The 17123-nt window shown below is 36.5% G+C and overlaps 1 protein-coding gene across 1 annotated transcript in view; it reads left to right on the forward strand.

The window, feature by feature from the left end:
- The first annotated feature begins 6494 nt into the window (after nucleotides 1-6494).
- LOC133545194 (histone-lysine N-methyltransferase 2D-like) overlaps nucleotides 6495-17123 on the forward strand; it is a 17088-nt gene continuing 6459 nt past the window's right edge. Inside the window, exons 1-4 of the mRNA XM_061890570.1 lie at nucleotides 6495-6860; nucleotides 10192-10365; nucleotides 12455-12573; nucleotides 12640-12802. Coding sequence (XP_061746554.1) covers nucleotides 6596-6860; nucleotides 10192-10365; nucleotides 12455-12573; nucleotides 12640-12802 — 721 coding nt within the window. The 5' untranslated portion in view covers nucleotides 6495-6595. The remainder of the gene's footprint in view (nucleotides 6861-10191; nucleotides 10366-12454; nucleotides 12574-12639; nucleotides 12803-17123) is intronic.

Consider the following 17123-nt stretch of genomic DNA (forward strand, 5'->3'; position numbering starts at 1 on the left):
AATTTTTGCCTCTTTTAGCTGTAATTTGACCCCCTTAAAATGCTTCAAAGTGCAAGTTAAAGCTCTACTTTGCCTAGCGAAAGCCATTTATCAACAACATCCAGAAACGCCGATCTGTAATTTGACCCCCTTAACATGCTTCAAAACTCACCCAATTTTACACACACATCAGGACTGGCAAAAATTGCTATCCAATAAAAAAACAAACCTCAAAAATAAAAATTGCGCTCTAATGCCTCCTAGGAAAAAACCCAGACAAAACTGCTTGTAACTTCTGTTAGGAATGTCGTAGAGACATGAAACCAAAACCTCTATGTAGGACTGACTTAGACCAGGGCTTGGGTCGCAGAGGCAGCAGCCAAAGGCGGACCCGACCATCGCTGCTTGCAGCTTTAATTAGTTTTGAAATCATAAGTCAAGCAGATATTTAAGTACAGTATTTATCTTTATTTTAACAAAAAGTGTTTTTGCAATACATTATATAATATTTAGGTTTTGATAATATTGGGTTTTAAAAGATATGCAATTGAATGCAGTACATGATTTTTAATGTCCAAAGGGAAAGAACAAATATATTTAGTAAGAAAAGATGAAGCATTTTATTAACGCATATTTCCAGGCTTTCGTGGGCCTTAAAAAATTATTTGGAGGGCCAGATTTGGCCCCCAACTTGTCTTTTAGTAGTAAGCAAACAAAGGCTCATAATTTGTCTGCTGAAATATGCAGTAACATATTGTCGTTTGTCGAAATTATGAGGGACAAGCTGTAGAAAATAGTTTGTTAATCTACTTGTTCATATCTGGTTATTTTCTGTTTTAACATGTTCCATCTACACTGTTCAAATGTAATAAACACTTGTCTTCTGTTGTTTGGATGCTTTACATTAGTTTTGGATGATACCACATTTGGGTATCAATCCGATACCAAGTAGTTAGAGGATCATACACTGGTCTTATTTAAAGTCCTCAATTGTCCATGGACGTATTTCCTGAGTTAATAAACAAAAACAAAAAATATATTTTTTAAAAGGGAAAACGATTTTGTGACAATAAAATATTGATGTAATCATAGTATGGATACACTCTTATACCATTACAGTGGATGGCATTTGTTTACATTTTAGTAGTGAGACATACTTGCCAACCTTGAGACCTCCGATTTATATACATATATATAAAAGAAATGCTTGAATTTCAGTGTTCATTTATTTACACATTTACACACACATAACACTCATCTACTCATTGTTGAGTTAAGGGTTGAATTGTCTATCCTTGTTTTTCTAACCGTATGCATGTGCAGTAGATGTCAGTATTGTCCTGCTTAAGAGTGTCACAACATCGCTGTTTACGGCAGACGAACTGCTTTACGGTAGACGAGAACGTGACTGCTGTTGTAGTGTGTTGTTTTACCGCGCTGGGAGGACGTTAATGACTCTGCCTAACAATAAACCCACATAAGAAACCAAGAACTCGCCCTTGGTCATTCTACATTTATGACGTCATTGGGCAGACACGCTCTTTGTACACGTCACTCAGGTCCGCATGGAGCTGGAGGGGGCGTGGCCTCCAGCTAAGCCTGAATTTCGGGAGAAAATTCGTCCCGGGAGGTTTTCTGGAGAGGCGCTGAATTTCGGGAGTCTCCCGGAAAATCCGGGAGGGTTGGCAAGTATGCTGTGTCCTTAATGATTAGAAGTCGCTGTAGTGGTACTCAGTTGTAATACAGTTTTCCACCACGTGTGGCAGTAATGACTATGAATAATATCAAACAAACAGAAGAAGTCTGGAGCTAAAGTCATGGAGAATTGTTTTTATGTGTCCCTTTTGCAGTATATTTGATTAGTATTTATTTCTGTAATCAGCCAGACATCCATCCATCCATTGTCTATCGCTTATCCCTTGGGGTCGCGGGGGGTGCTGGAGCCTATCTCAGCTACAATCGGGTGGAAGGCGGGTTACACCCTGGACAAGTCACCATCTCATCGCAGGGCCAACACAGATAGACAGACAACATTCACACTCACATTCACACACTAGGGCCAGGTGCATGTCTTTGGAAGTGGGAAGAAGCCGGGAAGATCCCGAAACTCCACACGGAAAGATCCCGAGCGCAGGATCGAACCCAGGACTTTCGTATTGTAAGGCAGATGCACTAACCCCTCTACCACCGTGCTGCCAGACCTAAGCCTTGATAATAGTCTTGGTGAGTAACAAACGGTTTCATGTCATTTGACAAGGCTGTAAGTTGTGAAGAAATAATCCATAAATATGATTAAAATCAGGAGTAAAATTACTTATTCAGTGTAATATTTAAGTGGGCCCTATGTTAGGTCTGAGATCAAACATGTTAAGAATCCGGGGTTTATATTATATACCAGTGATTCTCAAATGGGGGTACGTGTACCCCTGGGGGTACTTGAAGGTATGCCAGGGGGTACGTGAGATTTTTTTTTTAAATATTCTAAAAATAGCAACAATTCCAAAATCATTTCTAAATATATTTATTGAATAATACTTCAACAAAATATGAATGTCAGTTCATCAACTGTGACAAAGAAATGCAACAATGCAATATTCAGTGTTGACAGCTAGATTTTTTTGTGGACATGTTCCATAAATTTAATAATGATAATAATAATAATAATACATTTTATTTGTAATAAGGCACTTCACGTTGAACAAGCAACAGTGTAAAAAAAAAAATAGTAATAATAATAAAAAGATAAAAATTAAATAAAATATAAAACTAGAAACAGCCTAATAGCTAGAACCAGCATGTATGTCTATAAAAAGGCTTTTTTTTAAAAAAAAGATGGGTTTTTAAGCCTTTTTTTAAAGCATCCACGTCAAATATTGACGTTAAAGATTTATTTTTTTTAGAAGAAATGTTTAGAATGAAGTTGATGAATCCAGATGGATCTCTATTACAATCCCCAAAGAGGGCACTTTAAGTTGATGATTACTTCTATGTGTAGAGATCTTTATAATTAAATCACTTGTTTATTTTTCAACAAGTTTTTTAGTTATTCTTTTATCTTTTTTTTCCAAATAGTTCAAAAAAGACCACTACAAATGAGCAATATTTTGCACTCTTATACAATTTAATAAATCAGAAACTGATGACATAGTGCTGTATTTTACTTCTTTATCTCTTTTTCAACCCAAAATGCTTTGCTCTGATTAGGGGGTACTTGAATTCAAAAAAAAAATTTTCACAGGGGGTACATCACTGAAAAAAGGTTGAGAACCACTGCTATATACCAGTGGTCCCCAACCACCATGGCCCGATTAGTACTGGGCCGCGGAAGAATTTTTTATTCTTTTTTTTTTAAATTAAATCAACATAAAAAACACAATATACACTTACAATTAGTGCACCAACCACAAAAACTTCCCTCTTTCGTGACAAAAATGTCCCTTTTTCATGACAAAGAAAAAAAAACAAAAAAAAAATATTCATAACAACGTCTATTTTGATTCATTATTATTTTTGCACAATTGGAGTTATAAAAGGCAAAAACAGCCTGCGTGGCAGTTTTGTGTTATTAGAATAAACACTGCAGCTTTTTCTCATCATATTTCACCTGTTTGCTCTTTTATTACAATTCTTTATCTATTCATTATTTTAAGTGTATTTTTAGAATTTCCTGTTTTGTTTGTTTCATACCCTTTTTGTCATCAAAAACTTAAGGACGGCGTGGCGCGGTGGACGAGTGGCCGTGCGCAACCCGAGGGTCCCTGGTTCAATCCCCACCTAGTACCAACCTCGTCACGTCCGTTGTGTCCTTGAGCAAGACACTTCACCCTTGCTCCTGATGGGTGCTGGTTAGCGCCTTGCATGGCAGCTCCCTCCATCAGTGTGTGAATGTGTGTGTGAATGGGTAAATGTGGAAGTAGTGTCAAAGCGCTTTGTGTACCTTGAAGGTCAAAAGGTGCTATACAAGTACAACCCATTTATTTATTTAGTTTTTTATATGGCAAACAGACAAAATATGCAATATTTTCCCCCCCAAAAATATTTTAAAGTGGAATTTTTGATGTGAAATAATTAGAGCCATGAATAGGTCAATAATTCATAACAACATCGATTTTGATTCATTATCATTTTTGCACAATTGGAGTTTTAAATGACAAAAACAGCCTGCATGGCAGCTTTGTGTTATTAAAGTCAACACTGCAGCTTTTTCTCCTCATATTTAACTTCTTTGCTCTTTTATTCCAATTTTTTATCTATTAAGTATTTTAATCGTATTTTTAGGATTTCCTTTTTTATCATTAAAAACTTAGTGTTTTATATGGCAAACAGACAAAATATGCAATATTTCCTCCCCCAAAAAACATTTTAAAGTGGAATTTTTAAAGTGAAATAATTGCAGCCTTGAATAGGTCAATTATTCATAACAACATCTATTTTGATTCATTATTATTTTTGCACAGTTGGAGTTTTAAAGGGGAAAAAACAGCCTGCATGGCAGCTTTGTGTTATTAGAGTCAACATTGCAGCTTTTTCTCATCATATTTCACTTCTTTGCTCTTTTATTCAAATTTTTTATCTATTAATTATTTTAATCGTATTTTTAGGATTTCCTTTTTTATCATGAAAAACTTTGTGTTTTATATGGCAAACAGACAACATAAGCAATATTTTCCCCCAAAAAAACATTTTAAAGTGGATTTTTTTAAATGTGAAATAATTGCAGCCTTAAATAGGTCAATTATTCATAACATTGATTTTGATTCATTATTATTTTTGCGCCATAGCAGTTTTAAAGGACAAAAAACAGCCTGCATGGCAGCTTTGTGTTATTAGAGTCAACATTGCAGCTTTGTCTCATTATATTTCACTTCTTTGCTCTTTTATTCCAATTTTTTATCTATTAATTATTTAAATATTATTTTTAGGATTTCCTTTTTTGTCATTAAAAACTTAATGTTTTATATGGCAAACAGACAAAATATGAAATATTTTCCCCCCCAAAAAATATTTTAAAGTGGAATTTTTGATGTGAAATAATTAGAGCCATGAATAGGTCAATTATTCATAACAACATCGATTTTGATTCATTATTATTTTTGCACAATTGGAGTTTTAAATGACAAAAACAGCCTGCATGGCAGCTTTGTGTTATTAGAGTCAACATTCCAGATTTTTCTCATCAAATTTCACTTGTTTGCTCTTTTATTCAAATTTTTTAATCTATTAATTATTTTAATAGTATTTTTAGGATTTCCTGTTTTGTTTGTTTCATAACTTTTTTATCATGAAAAACTTAGTTTCTTAGATGGCAAACGGACAAAATAAGCAATATTTCCCCCCCAAAAAACATTTTAAAGTGGAATTTTTAAAGTGGAATAATTGGAGCCTTAAATAGGTCAATTATTCATAACAACATCTATTTTGATTCATTATTATTTTTGCACAATTGGAGTTTTAAAGGGAAAAAACAGCCTGCATGGCAGCTTTGTGTTATTAGAGTCAACATTGCAGCTTTTTCTCATCATATTTAACTTCTTTGCTCTTTTATTCAAATTTTTTATCTATTAATTATTTTAATAGTATTTTTGAGATTTCTTGTTTTGTTTGTTTTATACCTTTTTTGTCATGAAATACTTAGTTTTTTATATGGCAAACAGACAAAATAAGCAATATTCCCCCTCCCCCAAAATATTTTAAAGTCGAATTTTTGTAGTGAAATAATTGCAGCCTTGAATAGGTCAATTATTCATAACAACATTGATTTTGATTCATTATTATTTTTACACAATTGGAGTTATAAATGACAAAAACAGCCTGCATGGCAGCTTTGTGTTATTAGAGTCAACATTGCAGCTTTTTCTCATCATATTTCACTTCTTTGCTCTTGTATTCCAATTTTCTTTATCCATTAATCATTTTAATTGTATTTTTAGGATTTCCTGTTTTGTTTGTTTCATACCCTTTTTATCATGAAAAACTTCGTTTTTTATATGGCAAACAGACAAAATTTGCCATATTTCCCCCAACCAAAAATATTTTAAAGTCGAATTTTTGAAGTGAAATAATTGCAGCCATGAATAGGTCAATTATTCATAACAACCTCTATTTTGATTCATTATTATTTTTGCACAATAGGAGTTTTAAATGACAAAAACAGCCTGCATGGCAGCTTTGTGTTATTAGAGTCAACATTAGAGTTTTTTTCTTATTTCTTTTAATCTATTAATTATTTTATAAGTATTTTTAGAATGCGCCGGTAAAATTATTTTAAATTTAAAACTACTATTAAGATGTGTTAAAATTACTGGAACAAACATTATAATTTTGATGTGGTTTTTAATTCAACATTTGAATCCTAGTTTGTAATTCATCTTGCTGTCTCGGCGCCACATGAATACTTTTTGAATGTAACTTAAAGACAAGGCAAATAGATGTTTCAACATGCAGGTGGATCCAACCAATAGGCTTTGACCTTTCATTGCATTATTGCCAACACCTGTGGAGGTTTGGCCCTTTTTCCCTTCATTAATTAGTTTTGCTTCTCAGCCTTCTGAGTTTTAGGTCCTCAGCTTCCCCCTGCACGCCTCTCTCTCTGTGCAGTGCTACGTCTTTTGTTCCAATGGCGTGTAGAGCGCATTGGAGCTCTAAGATTTTACTGTACTTGAAACTTGTCCTGGTTCTGAGTACGTTTTGCCAATGTTCCCAACTGAGGAGGCTGAAGGCTTCAATTAGATCGAGACGCAACGCTACCTTCAGTCAAAGCGGGGACAAAAGTAACATCGTCTACAGTGGAAGACTCTTGATCTTTCAACAAGAACTTGGAGGCCATACCGGACCCCCGAGTGACCACCTGGATGTGGATTCAGATTACCAAGCAGACGTGGGTATGTAAGACTTCACTTACCATTGTTTGCATGTACAGGTGAAACAAAAAAAAAAAAGTGCATAGTTTAAAAGTATTAAAGTAATTTAATTGTAAATGTGCTATAAAGTCATGACTTATATCAAGCTTTCATCATTTTCATGATCATTGCTTAGTTTTTGAATTTTTCCAGTTTGAGGTGTTCATCAAATCTATTCCAGGGGTGTCAAACTCACACGGAGTAAAATCTATTCTCCAAGTGAAATCACAGCACGATAACTTTAAAATAAAGACAACTTTTTTGTTTGAAAATTGAAAAAATACATTCTGAAATTGTACAAATTATTTTTTTTGCACTGTCAGGGGTGTCAAACATACAAGTTTTGAGGGATGAGTTTGCTAAGTATAAAAATAAGCCAACATTTTTGAATGGAAAAACTGCTGTTCTAAATGTGTCTATTGGATGTCGCAATATTAATTATTTGTAAATTAAATAAACCACATATTGGAACATCAGTCGAGGAAAATGATCAAACTACATAAATAACATCCTATAATTTAATTTAGATATTTTTTTTAATCTTGATTGATTGAAAATTAAGGCCCGAGAACAGGTTTTATCCAGCCCGTGGGATGAGATTAAGTATAAAAATGAGCTGAAATTTTTAAATGAAAGACACTGCTGTTCTAAATGTGTCCACTAGATGTCACAATAGTAATTATTTGTAGATGATGCTATATATGTTAAAAAAAACAAAAAACATTAGTGCACCAGTCGAGGAAAATGATCAAACTACATAAATAACATCCTGTAATTTGATTTAGATATTTTTTTTCATCTTGATTGATTGAAAATTAAACCCCGAGAACAGGTTTTATCCGGCCCGTGGGATGAGTAAGTATAAAAATGAGCCAATTTTTTTTTAATGAAAGACACTGCTGATCTAAATGTGTCCACTAGATGTCACAATAGTAATTATTTGCAGATGCTATATATGTTAAAAAAAAAAAAAAAACATTAGTGCACCATTCGAGGAAAATGATCAAACTACATAAATAACATCCTGTAATTTCATTTTAATATTTTTATCTTGATTGATTGAAAATTAAGGCCCAAGAACAGGTTTTATCTGGCCCGTGGGATGAGTTTGCTAAGTATAAAAATGAGCTGAAATTTTTAAATGAAAAACACCGCTGTTCTAAATGTGTCCACTAGATGTCACAATAGTAATTATTTGTAGATGATGCTATATATGTTAACAAATAAATAAAAATATATTAGTGCACCAGTCGAGGAAAATGATCAAACTACATAACATTCTGTAATTTGATTTTGATATTTTTTTATCTTGATGGATTGAAAATGAACACCAATGAGTTGACTGAACATTATCACATAATTTACTCAGTTTAAATAACAACAAAAAGATAGAATACTAATAATCGCAACATGTAAGTCAGGGGGGTCAAAGCCATTTTAGATGGGGGGGCCACGTGGAAAAAAATCAACTCCCAAGTCGGCCGGACTGGTAAAATCACGGCATGATAACTTAAAAATAGACAACTTCAGACTTTTTGTTTAAAAATAAAACAAGCACATTCTGAAATTGTACAAATCATAATGTTGGGTTTTTGTGTACTTACATCAGGGGTATCAAACGTGCGGGCCGGCTCAAGCCCACGGACAGGTTTTATTCGATCTGCGGGTTGAGTTTACGAAGGGAGTTCGAACCCCAGCTGGGTCATACCCAAAGACTATAAAAATGGGAGCCGTTACTTGCTTGGCACGGAACATCAAGGGTTGGAATTGGGGGTTGAATCACCAAAATGATTCCCGAGCGTGGCCACACTGCTGCTCACTGCTCTCACCTCCAAGGAGGTGGAACACGGATGGGTCGAATGCTGAGGGTAATTTCACCACACCTAGTGTGTTTGTAACTATGATTAGTATTTTAACTTTTAACATAACTTTACAATGAGCCAAAAACTATTGAATGAAACAGCAGTTCTAAATGTGTCCACTAGATGTCGCAATAGCAATTCTTGGTGGCTGATGCTACATATGTAAAAAAAAAAAAAAAAAAAAAAGTTGAGGAAAATCAACATAAATAACATCCTGTAACTTGATTTTGATATTTTTTTTTTTTATCTTGATGAATTAAAAATTAACCTTAATGCGTTGACTGAACATGATCACATAATTCATTCAGAAAATATAAAAACAAAGAGAATACTATTAACCGCAACATGTAAGTCAGGGGGGGTCAAACTCATTTTAGATGGGGGGGGCCACATGGAGAAAAACCTACTCCCAAGTGGGCCGGACTGGTAAAATCACGGCACGATAACTTAAAAATAAAGACCACTTCAGATTGTTTTTAAAATTCTGAAAATGTAAAAATCATGTTTTTTTTATACTTGCACGCCGTCTGTTTTTGTCGTATATATTTTCTGAAAAAATTGCGATCATGTTCGTCAGTCAACTCATTAATTTTCAATCAATCGAGATAAAAAAATACCAATCAAATTACAGGATGTTATTTGTCGTTTGATCATTTTCCTCAACTGGTGCACGAACATGTGGTTTATTTTTTTGTTAATTTGTAGCATCTACAAAGATACAAAGAATTGCTATTGCGACATCCAGTGGACACTTTTAGAACAGCAGTTTCTTTCATTCAAAAATGTTCGACTTTTGTTTTTTTTATTCATTGAATTTTTATTGACATCCGACATTCCTACCCATTACATGTTTGCATAAGTCATATATCTATTGTGCCTTAAACGTCAAAATGTTGTTTAAATCCCAATGATAGATAGTACTTTGATTCTTTTAGGAGAGTTACCTCAGGAAAATTTAAAATGATGAAAAAAAAACCCCACAAAAAACAGCATAAAACAAAAAGTGTTTAGAGAATAGTAGTAAATTAAGAATACTTATCAGAAATAAAAGCATCCATTTTCTACCGCTTGTCCCTTTTTGGAGTCACTGATTGTGCTGGAGCCTATCTCAGCAGCATTTGGGCGAAAGGCGGGGTACACCATGGACAAGTCACCACCTCAACACACACACACACAGACAACATAAACCGATATTTTTTAATTTACTATCAATCATCTAGTTGACAGGTAGTACGTCGACACCCTTGATGTATTCCACTATTATCAAAAGATGTAAGCGGTAGAAAAAGGATGGATGGATGTCTTGAAATGCCTTGATTTGTATTTTATGAGCCTGTGTCATTTGTTTCATCTTGTCTAAACAAAGCTTTTGCACGATAGTCACTTTTTTTTGGAGTTTCGCCTGCATACTAACCATCTGAATACTCACGATTGAGTGTCATCTTGGAAAGGGTGGGACATGTCCGTGCAGCCCAGCGGTCCCGCAGGTTTCTTCAGACCGGACCAGAGAAATGTGAAGCAGCTCCTTCAGATGGATCCTAAAGTGGAATGTACCGCCGACTCCATGAAGCTTCAAGTCCAACATACTATTTCCTCTCCAGGATCCTTGATATTGGTTGACAGGGGTAGGTTTGATCAAGTGTTGTCCCCATACCAATATTTTGGTACCGGCACTAAAATTATTTTCTTTTTCTAAATAAAGGGGACTACAAAAAATTGCATTTACTCTATTTGATCAAAAAATCTTAAAGTACATTAAACATATGTTTCTTATTGCAATTTTGTCCTTAAATAAAATAGTGAACATACAAGACTACTCGTCTTTTAGTAGTAAGTAAACAAACATAGGCTCCTAATTTTGTCCAAATTATTAAGGACACGTGGTAGAAAATGAATTATTAATCTACTTGTTCATTTACTGTTAATATCTGCTCACTTTCTCTTTTAGCACGTTCTATCTGTTAAAATGTAATGTTTGGATGATACCCCACATTTGGGTATCAAGCAGATACCAAGTAGTTACAAGATCATAGATCCTCGTGTCCAGGGATATATTTCCCAAAATTAAACCGAATATAATTTATTCTAAACGAAAAGTTGCGATGCCGAAAAATATCGATGTAATCATAGTACTGACGAGATACGCTCCTGTACTTGGTATCATTACAGCGAAAGTCAGGTGTTTATCCACCAATTGCGTTTGTTTACATTTTGGCTACGGTGTAGTGAAGCATGTTTAGCTATTCCTCGTCTTGTAAGACAGTGGTGCCCAACCTTTTTGTGTCCGCGGCCTGGTCAACGCTGATGAATTTGTCCCGCGGCCCGGTCAACGCTAATTAATTTGGCCCGGGGGAGGGGGGTGAGAATCCTTTTTTTTTTTTTTTAATTAATTAATTTTTTTCTTTGTCATGAAAAGGGAGGTTTTTGTGGTTGGTGCACTAATTGTAAGTGTATATTATGTTGATTTAATTAAAAAAATATATATATTTTTGGTGATGAAATAGGGAGGTTTTTGTGGGTGGTGGACTAATTGTAAGTGTATTTTGTGTTTATGTTGATTTAATTAAAAAAAAAAACTTTTTTTTTGTCATGAAAAAGGGTGGTTTTTGTGGTTGGACTAATTGTAAGTATATATTGTGGTTTTATGTTGATTTAATTCAAAAAATATATTTTTTTATCAAATGGGGAGGTTTTTGTAGTTTGTGGACTAATTGTAAGTGTATATTGTGTTTTTTTAATGTTGATTTAATTAAAAAAAATAAAATGTATTTTTTGTCATGAAAAAGGGAGGTTTTTGTGGTTGGTGGACTAATTGTAAGTGTATATTGTGTTTTTTATGTTGATTTAATTAAAAAAAATAACTTTTTTTTTGTCATGAAAAAGGGAGGTTTTTGTGGTTGGTGGACTAATTGTAAGTATATATTATGTTGATTTAATTAAAAAAATATATATATTTTTTGTCATGAAAAAGGGAGGTTTCTGTGGTTGGTAGACTAATTGTAAGTATATATTGTGTTTTTTATGTTGCTTTAATTAAAAAAAAATATATATATATTTTTTGTCATGAAATAGGGAGGTTTTTGTGGTTGGTGGACTAATTGTAAGTGTATATTGTGTTTTTTTATGTTGATTTATTAAAAAAATATTTTGTCATGAAAAAGGGAGGTTTTTGTGGTTGGTGGACTAATTGTAAGTGTATATTGTGTTTTTTATGTTGATTTGATTTATTTAAAAAAAAAAAACTTTTTTATTTTATTTTTTTTTTTAAATAAAAAATTCTTCTGCGGCCCAGTACCAATCGGGCCACGGCCCGGTGGTTGGGGACCACTGTTGTAAAAAAAACTAATTTGATTTGTCGCCATGGTTCGAGGATCAGTGATTTAGAAGTAGCTGACTTTAGCCGCTAGCTATCAAGCCATGTCTTAAAGCACCTTTTTCCTGAGCGTCATTTTTAGGCCAAAATGCGTCAAATCTCCCTTTTGTCTACACACTGTCTTTCTGTAAGTACTCCGGGATTGTGCGCTGCTTCTCGTAAACCAGTAATGTCATGACGACAGAAGCGCAGGGGTCGGCGGACCAGTACTTTAACTGAGGCGGTATAGTACCGAATATGACTCATTAGTATCGTGGTACAATACTAATACCAATATACGGTACAAACCTAGTTTGAGTCGACCTCAGGCAGACTCTTAATAATCATGTTTTGTGTTCCAGGGAGTCTATCCCCTCTGCCTCTGTCCATGCTGCCACAAAGCTGTGGTTACACCATGGGGTCCACACCCAGCGGTACGGTCTTGGTCGCTCCTTACAATGGCTGCTTTGTCACTCTTCAGGTACTGTGCTCAAAACTGCCCACACACAGGCATTTATGTTAACATGTATTTTTTTTTTTTTTTTAGGAGGATAGTTATGTACTGCCATTACTTTGGTGGGGACTTCCTGTGAGGATGACCTGCCCGCTGATGGGAGGGTCTTCAAACACCCCCATGGTCACCTGCCATGCCGAGGGCATGTTTGTCAAATTTGAGCGGGTTCCGTATGCCTCGAACATTAAAATAAAGTGTAAGTTCATTTTACTTACTTTGATTCACATCCATAATCGGGATAATACATTTTATTTGTAAAAAAGCACTATGTTGAGCCACAGTGTAAAAAAAAAAAATAGTAATAACAAAAAATAAATAAAACGTAAAACTACAACAGCCTGATAGCTAGAACCAGCATGCATATCTATTAAGGTTTTTTTTTAAAAAAAGGGTTTTAAAGCCTTTTTTAAAAAGCATCCACAGTCTGTGGTGCCCTCAGGTGGTCAGGGAGAGCGTTACACAGACTGGGAGCAGCGGAGCAGAAAGCTCGATCTCCCATAGTTCGTATCTTTGTCGTTGGAGGTTAGCCTGTGTGGAGGATTTGGGGGTGAGCAGTTCTTTGACGTAGACCAATAGCTAGGAAAAACATGCATATCTATAAAGTTTTTTTTTTTTTTTTTTTTTTTTTTTTTAAAAAGGGTTTTTAAGCCTTTTGTAAAAAGCATCCACAGTCTGTTCTGCCCTCAGGTGGTCAGGGAGAGCGTTACACAGACTGGGAGCAGCGGAGCAGAAAGCCTGGTCTCCCATAGTTTGTATCTGTCATTGAAGGAGGTTAGCCTGTTTGCAGCAGAGGTGTCGTGTGGAGGATTTGGGGGTGAGCAGTTCTTTGAGGTAGACCAATAGCTAGAACAAACATGCATATCTATAAATTTTTTTTTTTTTAATTATTTAAAAAGAAGGGTTTTTAAACCTTTTTTAAAAAAGCATCCAGTCTGTGGTGCCCTCAGGTGGTCAGGGAGAGCGTTACCCTGACTGGGAGCAGCGGCGCAGAAAGCCCGGTCTCCCATAGTCCGTATCTTTGTCGTTGAAGGAAGTTAGCCTCTTTGGAGCGGAGGTGTCGTGTGGAGGATTTGGGGTTGAGCAGTTCTTTGAGGTAGACCAATAGCTAGAAAAAACATGCATATCTATAAAAAGTTTTTTTAAATTATTATTTAAAAAGGGTTTTTACGCCTTTTTCAAAAAGCATCCACAGTCTGTGGCGCCCTCAGGTGGTCAGGGAGAGCGTTCCACAGACTGGGAGCAGCGGAGCAGAAAGCCCGGTCTCCCATAGTTCGTACCTTTGTCGTTGGAGGAGGTTAGCCTGTTTGGAGCGGAGGTGGGGGATTTGGGGGTGAGCAGTTCTTTGAGGTAGACCAAGAGCTAGAACAAACATGCATATCTATAAAAAGTTTGTTTTATTATAATTTAAAAAGAAGGGTTTTTAAGCCTTGTTTAAAAAGCATCCACAGTCTGTGGTGCCCTCAGGTGGTCAGGGAGAGCGGAGCAGAAAGCCCGGTCTCCCATAGTTTGTATCTTTGTCATTTGAAGCGGAGGTGTCGTGTGGAGGATTTGGGGCTGAGCAGTTTTTTGAGGTAGACCGGGGGCATTTCCATGGGGGCACTGGTGAGTTAGTAGGGAGATTTTGAATTCAATCCTGAGAGGAACAGGAAGACAAGTGAAGGGATTTGAGAGTTGGTGCGATGTGGTCACATTTCCGCACTCATCAGGATCTTCGCAGCTTCTGAATGTTCTTGCTGGGGATCCCGACAAGATCCCCCCACAAAATGGACAATTTGTGGTCACGCATGAGACTTTAGCTCACTGATCTAAACCAGTGGGGTCAAACGTACGCTCCGAGGGCAAGATCAGGCCCGCAAACAGGTCTTGATTAGTTTGCTAAAAATTAACCAAAAATTTTTGTATGAAAGAAACTGCTGTTCTAAATGTGTCCACTGGATGTCGCAATAGCAATTATTTGTATCTTTTGTAGATGCTACATATGTGCAAAATAAACCACATTTTAGTACATCAGTCGAGGAAAATGATCAAACTATGTAAACATCCTGTGATTTGATTTTCATATTTATTTATCTTGATTGGGAATTGTCACCAATGAGTTAAGTGAACGCTATCACAATTTATTCCGAAAATATAAATAACGACAAAATACATTTAACCGCAACCTGATTTCTACAACTTAATGCGCTTGTTCTATTTTTAAGCAAAACAATCTGAAGTTGTCTTTATTTTTACGTTTTCGTGCTTGGATTTTACCAGTCCGGCCCAACTTGGGAGCAGATTTTTCTCTGACTGGGCCCCCGATTTTAATTGAGTTTGACACCCTTGATCTAAAGCATGGGTGTCAAACTTTGGCCCACCGTGTAATTTAATTAGGCCCTTGAGGCAATATCTAGCATTAGAGCTGGCCCGCCGGTATAATAACACCTCATTCACCGCTAATATTCATACTTACCAACCCTCCCGACTTTTCTGGGAGACTCCCGAATTTCACCCGGGGCAACCATTCTCCCGAATTTCTCTCGATTTCCACCCAATCATTGGGGACGGGCCTTAAAGGCACTGCATTCAACGTCCTCTACAACCTGTCGTCCCGCCCGCATTTTCTCCATACAAACATTGTGCCAGCCCAGTCACATATTATATGCGGACTTTACACACAAACAAGTGAATGCCATGCATACTTGGTCAACCGCCATACAGGTCACACTGAGGGTGGCCGTATAAACAACTAACACTGTTACAAATATGCGCCACACTGTGAACCCACACCAAACAAGGGGCGGCATAGCTCGGTTGGTAGAGTGGCCGTGCCAGCAACTTGAGGGTTGCAGGTTCGATTCCCACTTCCGCCATCCTAGTCACTGCCGTTGTGTCCTTGGGCAAGACACTTTACCCACCTGCTCCCAGTGCCACCCACACTCGTTTAAATGTAACTTGGATATTGGGTTTCACTATGTAAAGCGCTTTGAGTCGCTTGAGAAAAGCGCTGTATGGGACGGCGTGGCGCGGTGGGGAGAGTGGCCGTGCGCAACCCGAGCGTCCCTGGTTCAATTCCCACCTAGTACCAACCTCGTCACGTCCGTTGTGTCCTGAGCAAGACACTTCACCCTTGCTCCTGATGGGTGCTGGTTGGCGCCTTGCATGGCAGCTCCCTCCATCAGTGTGTGAATATGTGTGTAAATGTGGAAGTAGTGTCAAAGCGCTTTGAGTACCTTGAAGGTAGAAAAGCGCTATACAAGTACAACCCATTTATTTATTTATTTATAAATATAATTCACTTCACACTTCACTTCAAGAATGACAACCGCATTTAGGGAGAACATCCACACCGTAACACAACAGAAAAAATACCCAGAATCCCTTGCAGCACTAACTCTTCCGGGATGCTACTATTTGAAAATCGATTTCGCATGTCGCTATAAAGTTATACCAGCCTTGATCGTTCAATATTCAATGCAAAACTTGTTTGGGTCCCTATTAAAAGGTTCATTTGTTCAACCTTGGCCCGTGGCTTTGTTCAGTTTTTAAATTTTGGCCCACTCTGTATTTAAGTTTGACACCCCTGGTCTAAAGGGTTTTCTGAGATGCTACAATATGAACCCATTGCATACACCTTGGAAAGTACTGAAGAACTGCAATTATAATTGAAATCTAACAAAATTGATGTTAGGTTTGTTTACATGCTTTTTTAAAATATTATTTCTCTTTGCTATTTGGGCTTATTGGACCCTAATTAGAATAAAAACTAAGAATCATCTTTTTATATGATCTACTTAAGTAACAAACGTGTACTTAATGTTAAGTGACATGCTCATTTTTATTTTTACGCTTTTCCCCCCCATATTCCATTGTTATACCTTTCTGACACCACCAGATGGCAGTATGTGTCCAAAGCGCTTTACATAGTGAAACCCAATATCTAAGTTACATTTAAACCAGTGTGGGTGGAACTGGGAGCAGGTGGGTAAAGTGTCTTGCCCAAGGACACAACGGCAGTGACTAGGATGGCTGAAGCGGGAATCGAACCTGCAACCCTCAAGTTGCTGGCACGGCCACTCTACCAACCGAGCTATGCCGCCCCAGTGTGAGCAATTCAGATGTTATTAGACACATTTACTAGGATAATTCTGGAAAATCCCTTATTTGCTTATTGTGTTAATAGTGTTTTAGTAAAATTATAAAGTCATACCTGGAAAGTTGGAGAGCTGTGGTGAACGCCAGTGTCTCTGAGAGGAAGCGTAGGAGCCAAGATCAAAGCTGCCTTTTTTGACAGCTGCAGGATGTCTCATAATCCACTCAAGTCGACTTAATAGCACAATTGTCCCATCCAAAAACATGCTGGTTGACGTAAAGAAACATGTCCGCTTGACCGCTCTGTGTTAAAGCTTCACAAGAAACACCGGCTGTGTTTCGGTGCTAAAGGCAGCTGCAATCCACCGCTTTCCACCAACAGCATTCTTCTTTGACGTCTCCATTATTCATTGAACAAATTGCAAAAGATTCAGCAACACAGATGT

Source organism: Nerophis ophidion, linkage group LG28, assembly GCF_033978795.1.
Source record: "Nerophis ophidion isolate RoL-2023_Sa linkage group LG28, RoL_Noph_v1.0, whole genome shotgun sequence".
In the NCBI taxonomy this organism is placed as follows: domain Eukaryota; kingdom Metazoa; phylum Chordata; class Actinopteri; order Syngnathiformes; family Syngnathidae; genus Nerophis; species Nerophis ophidion.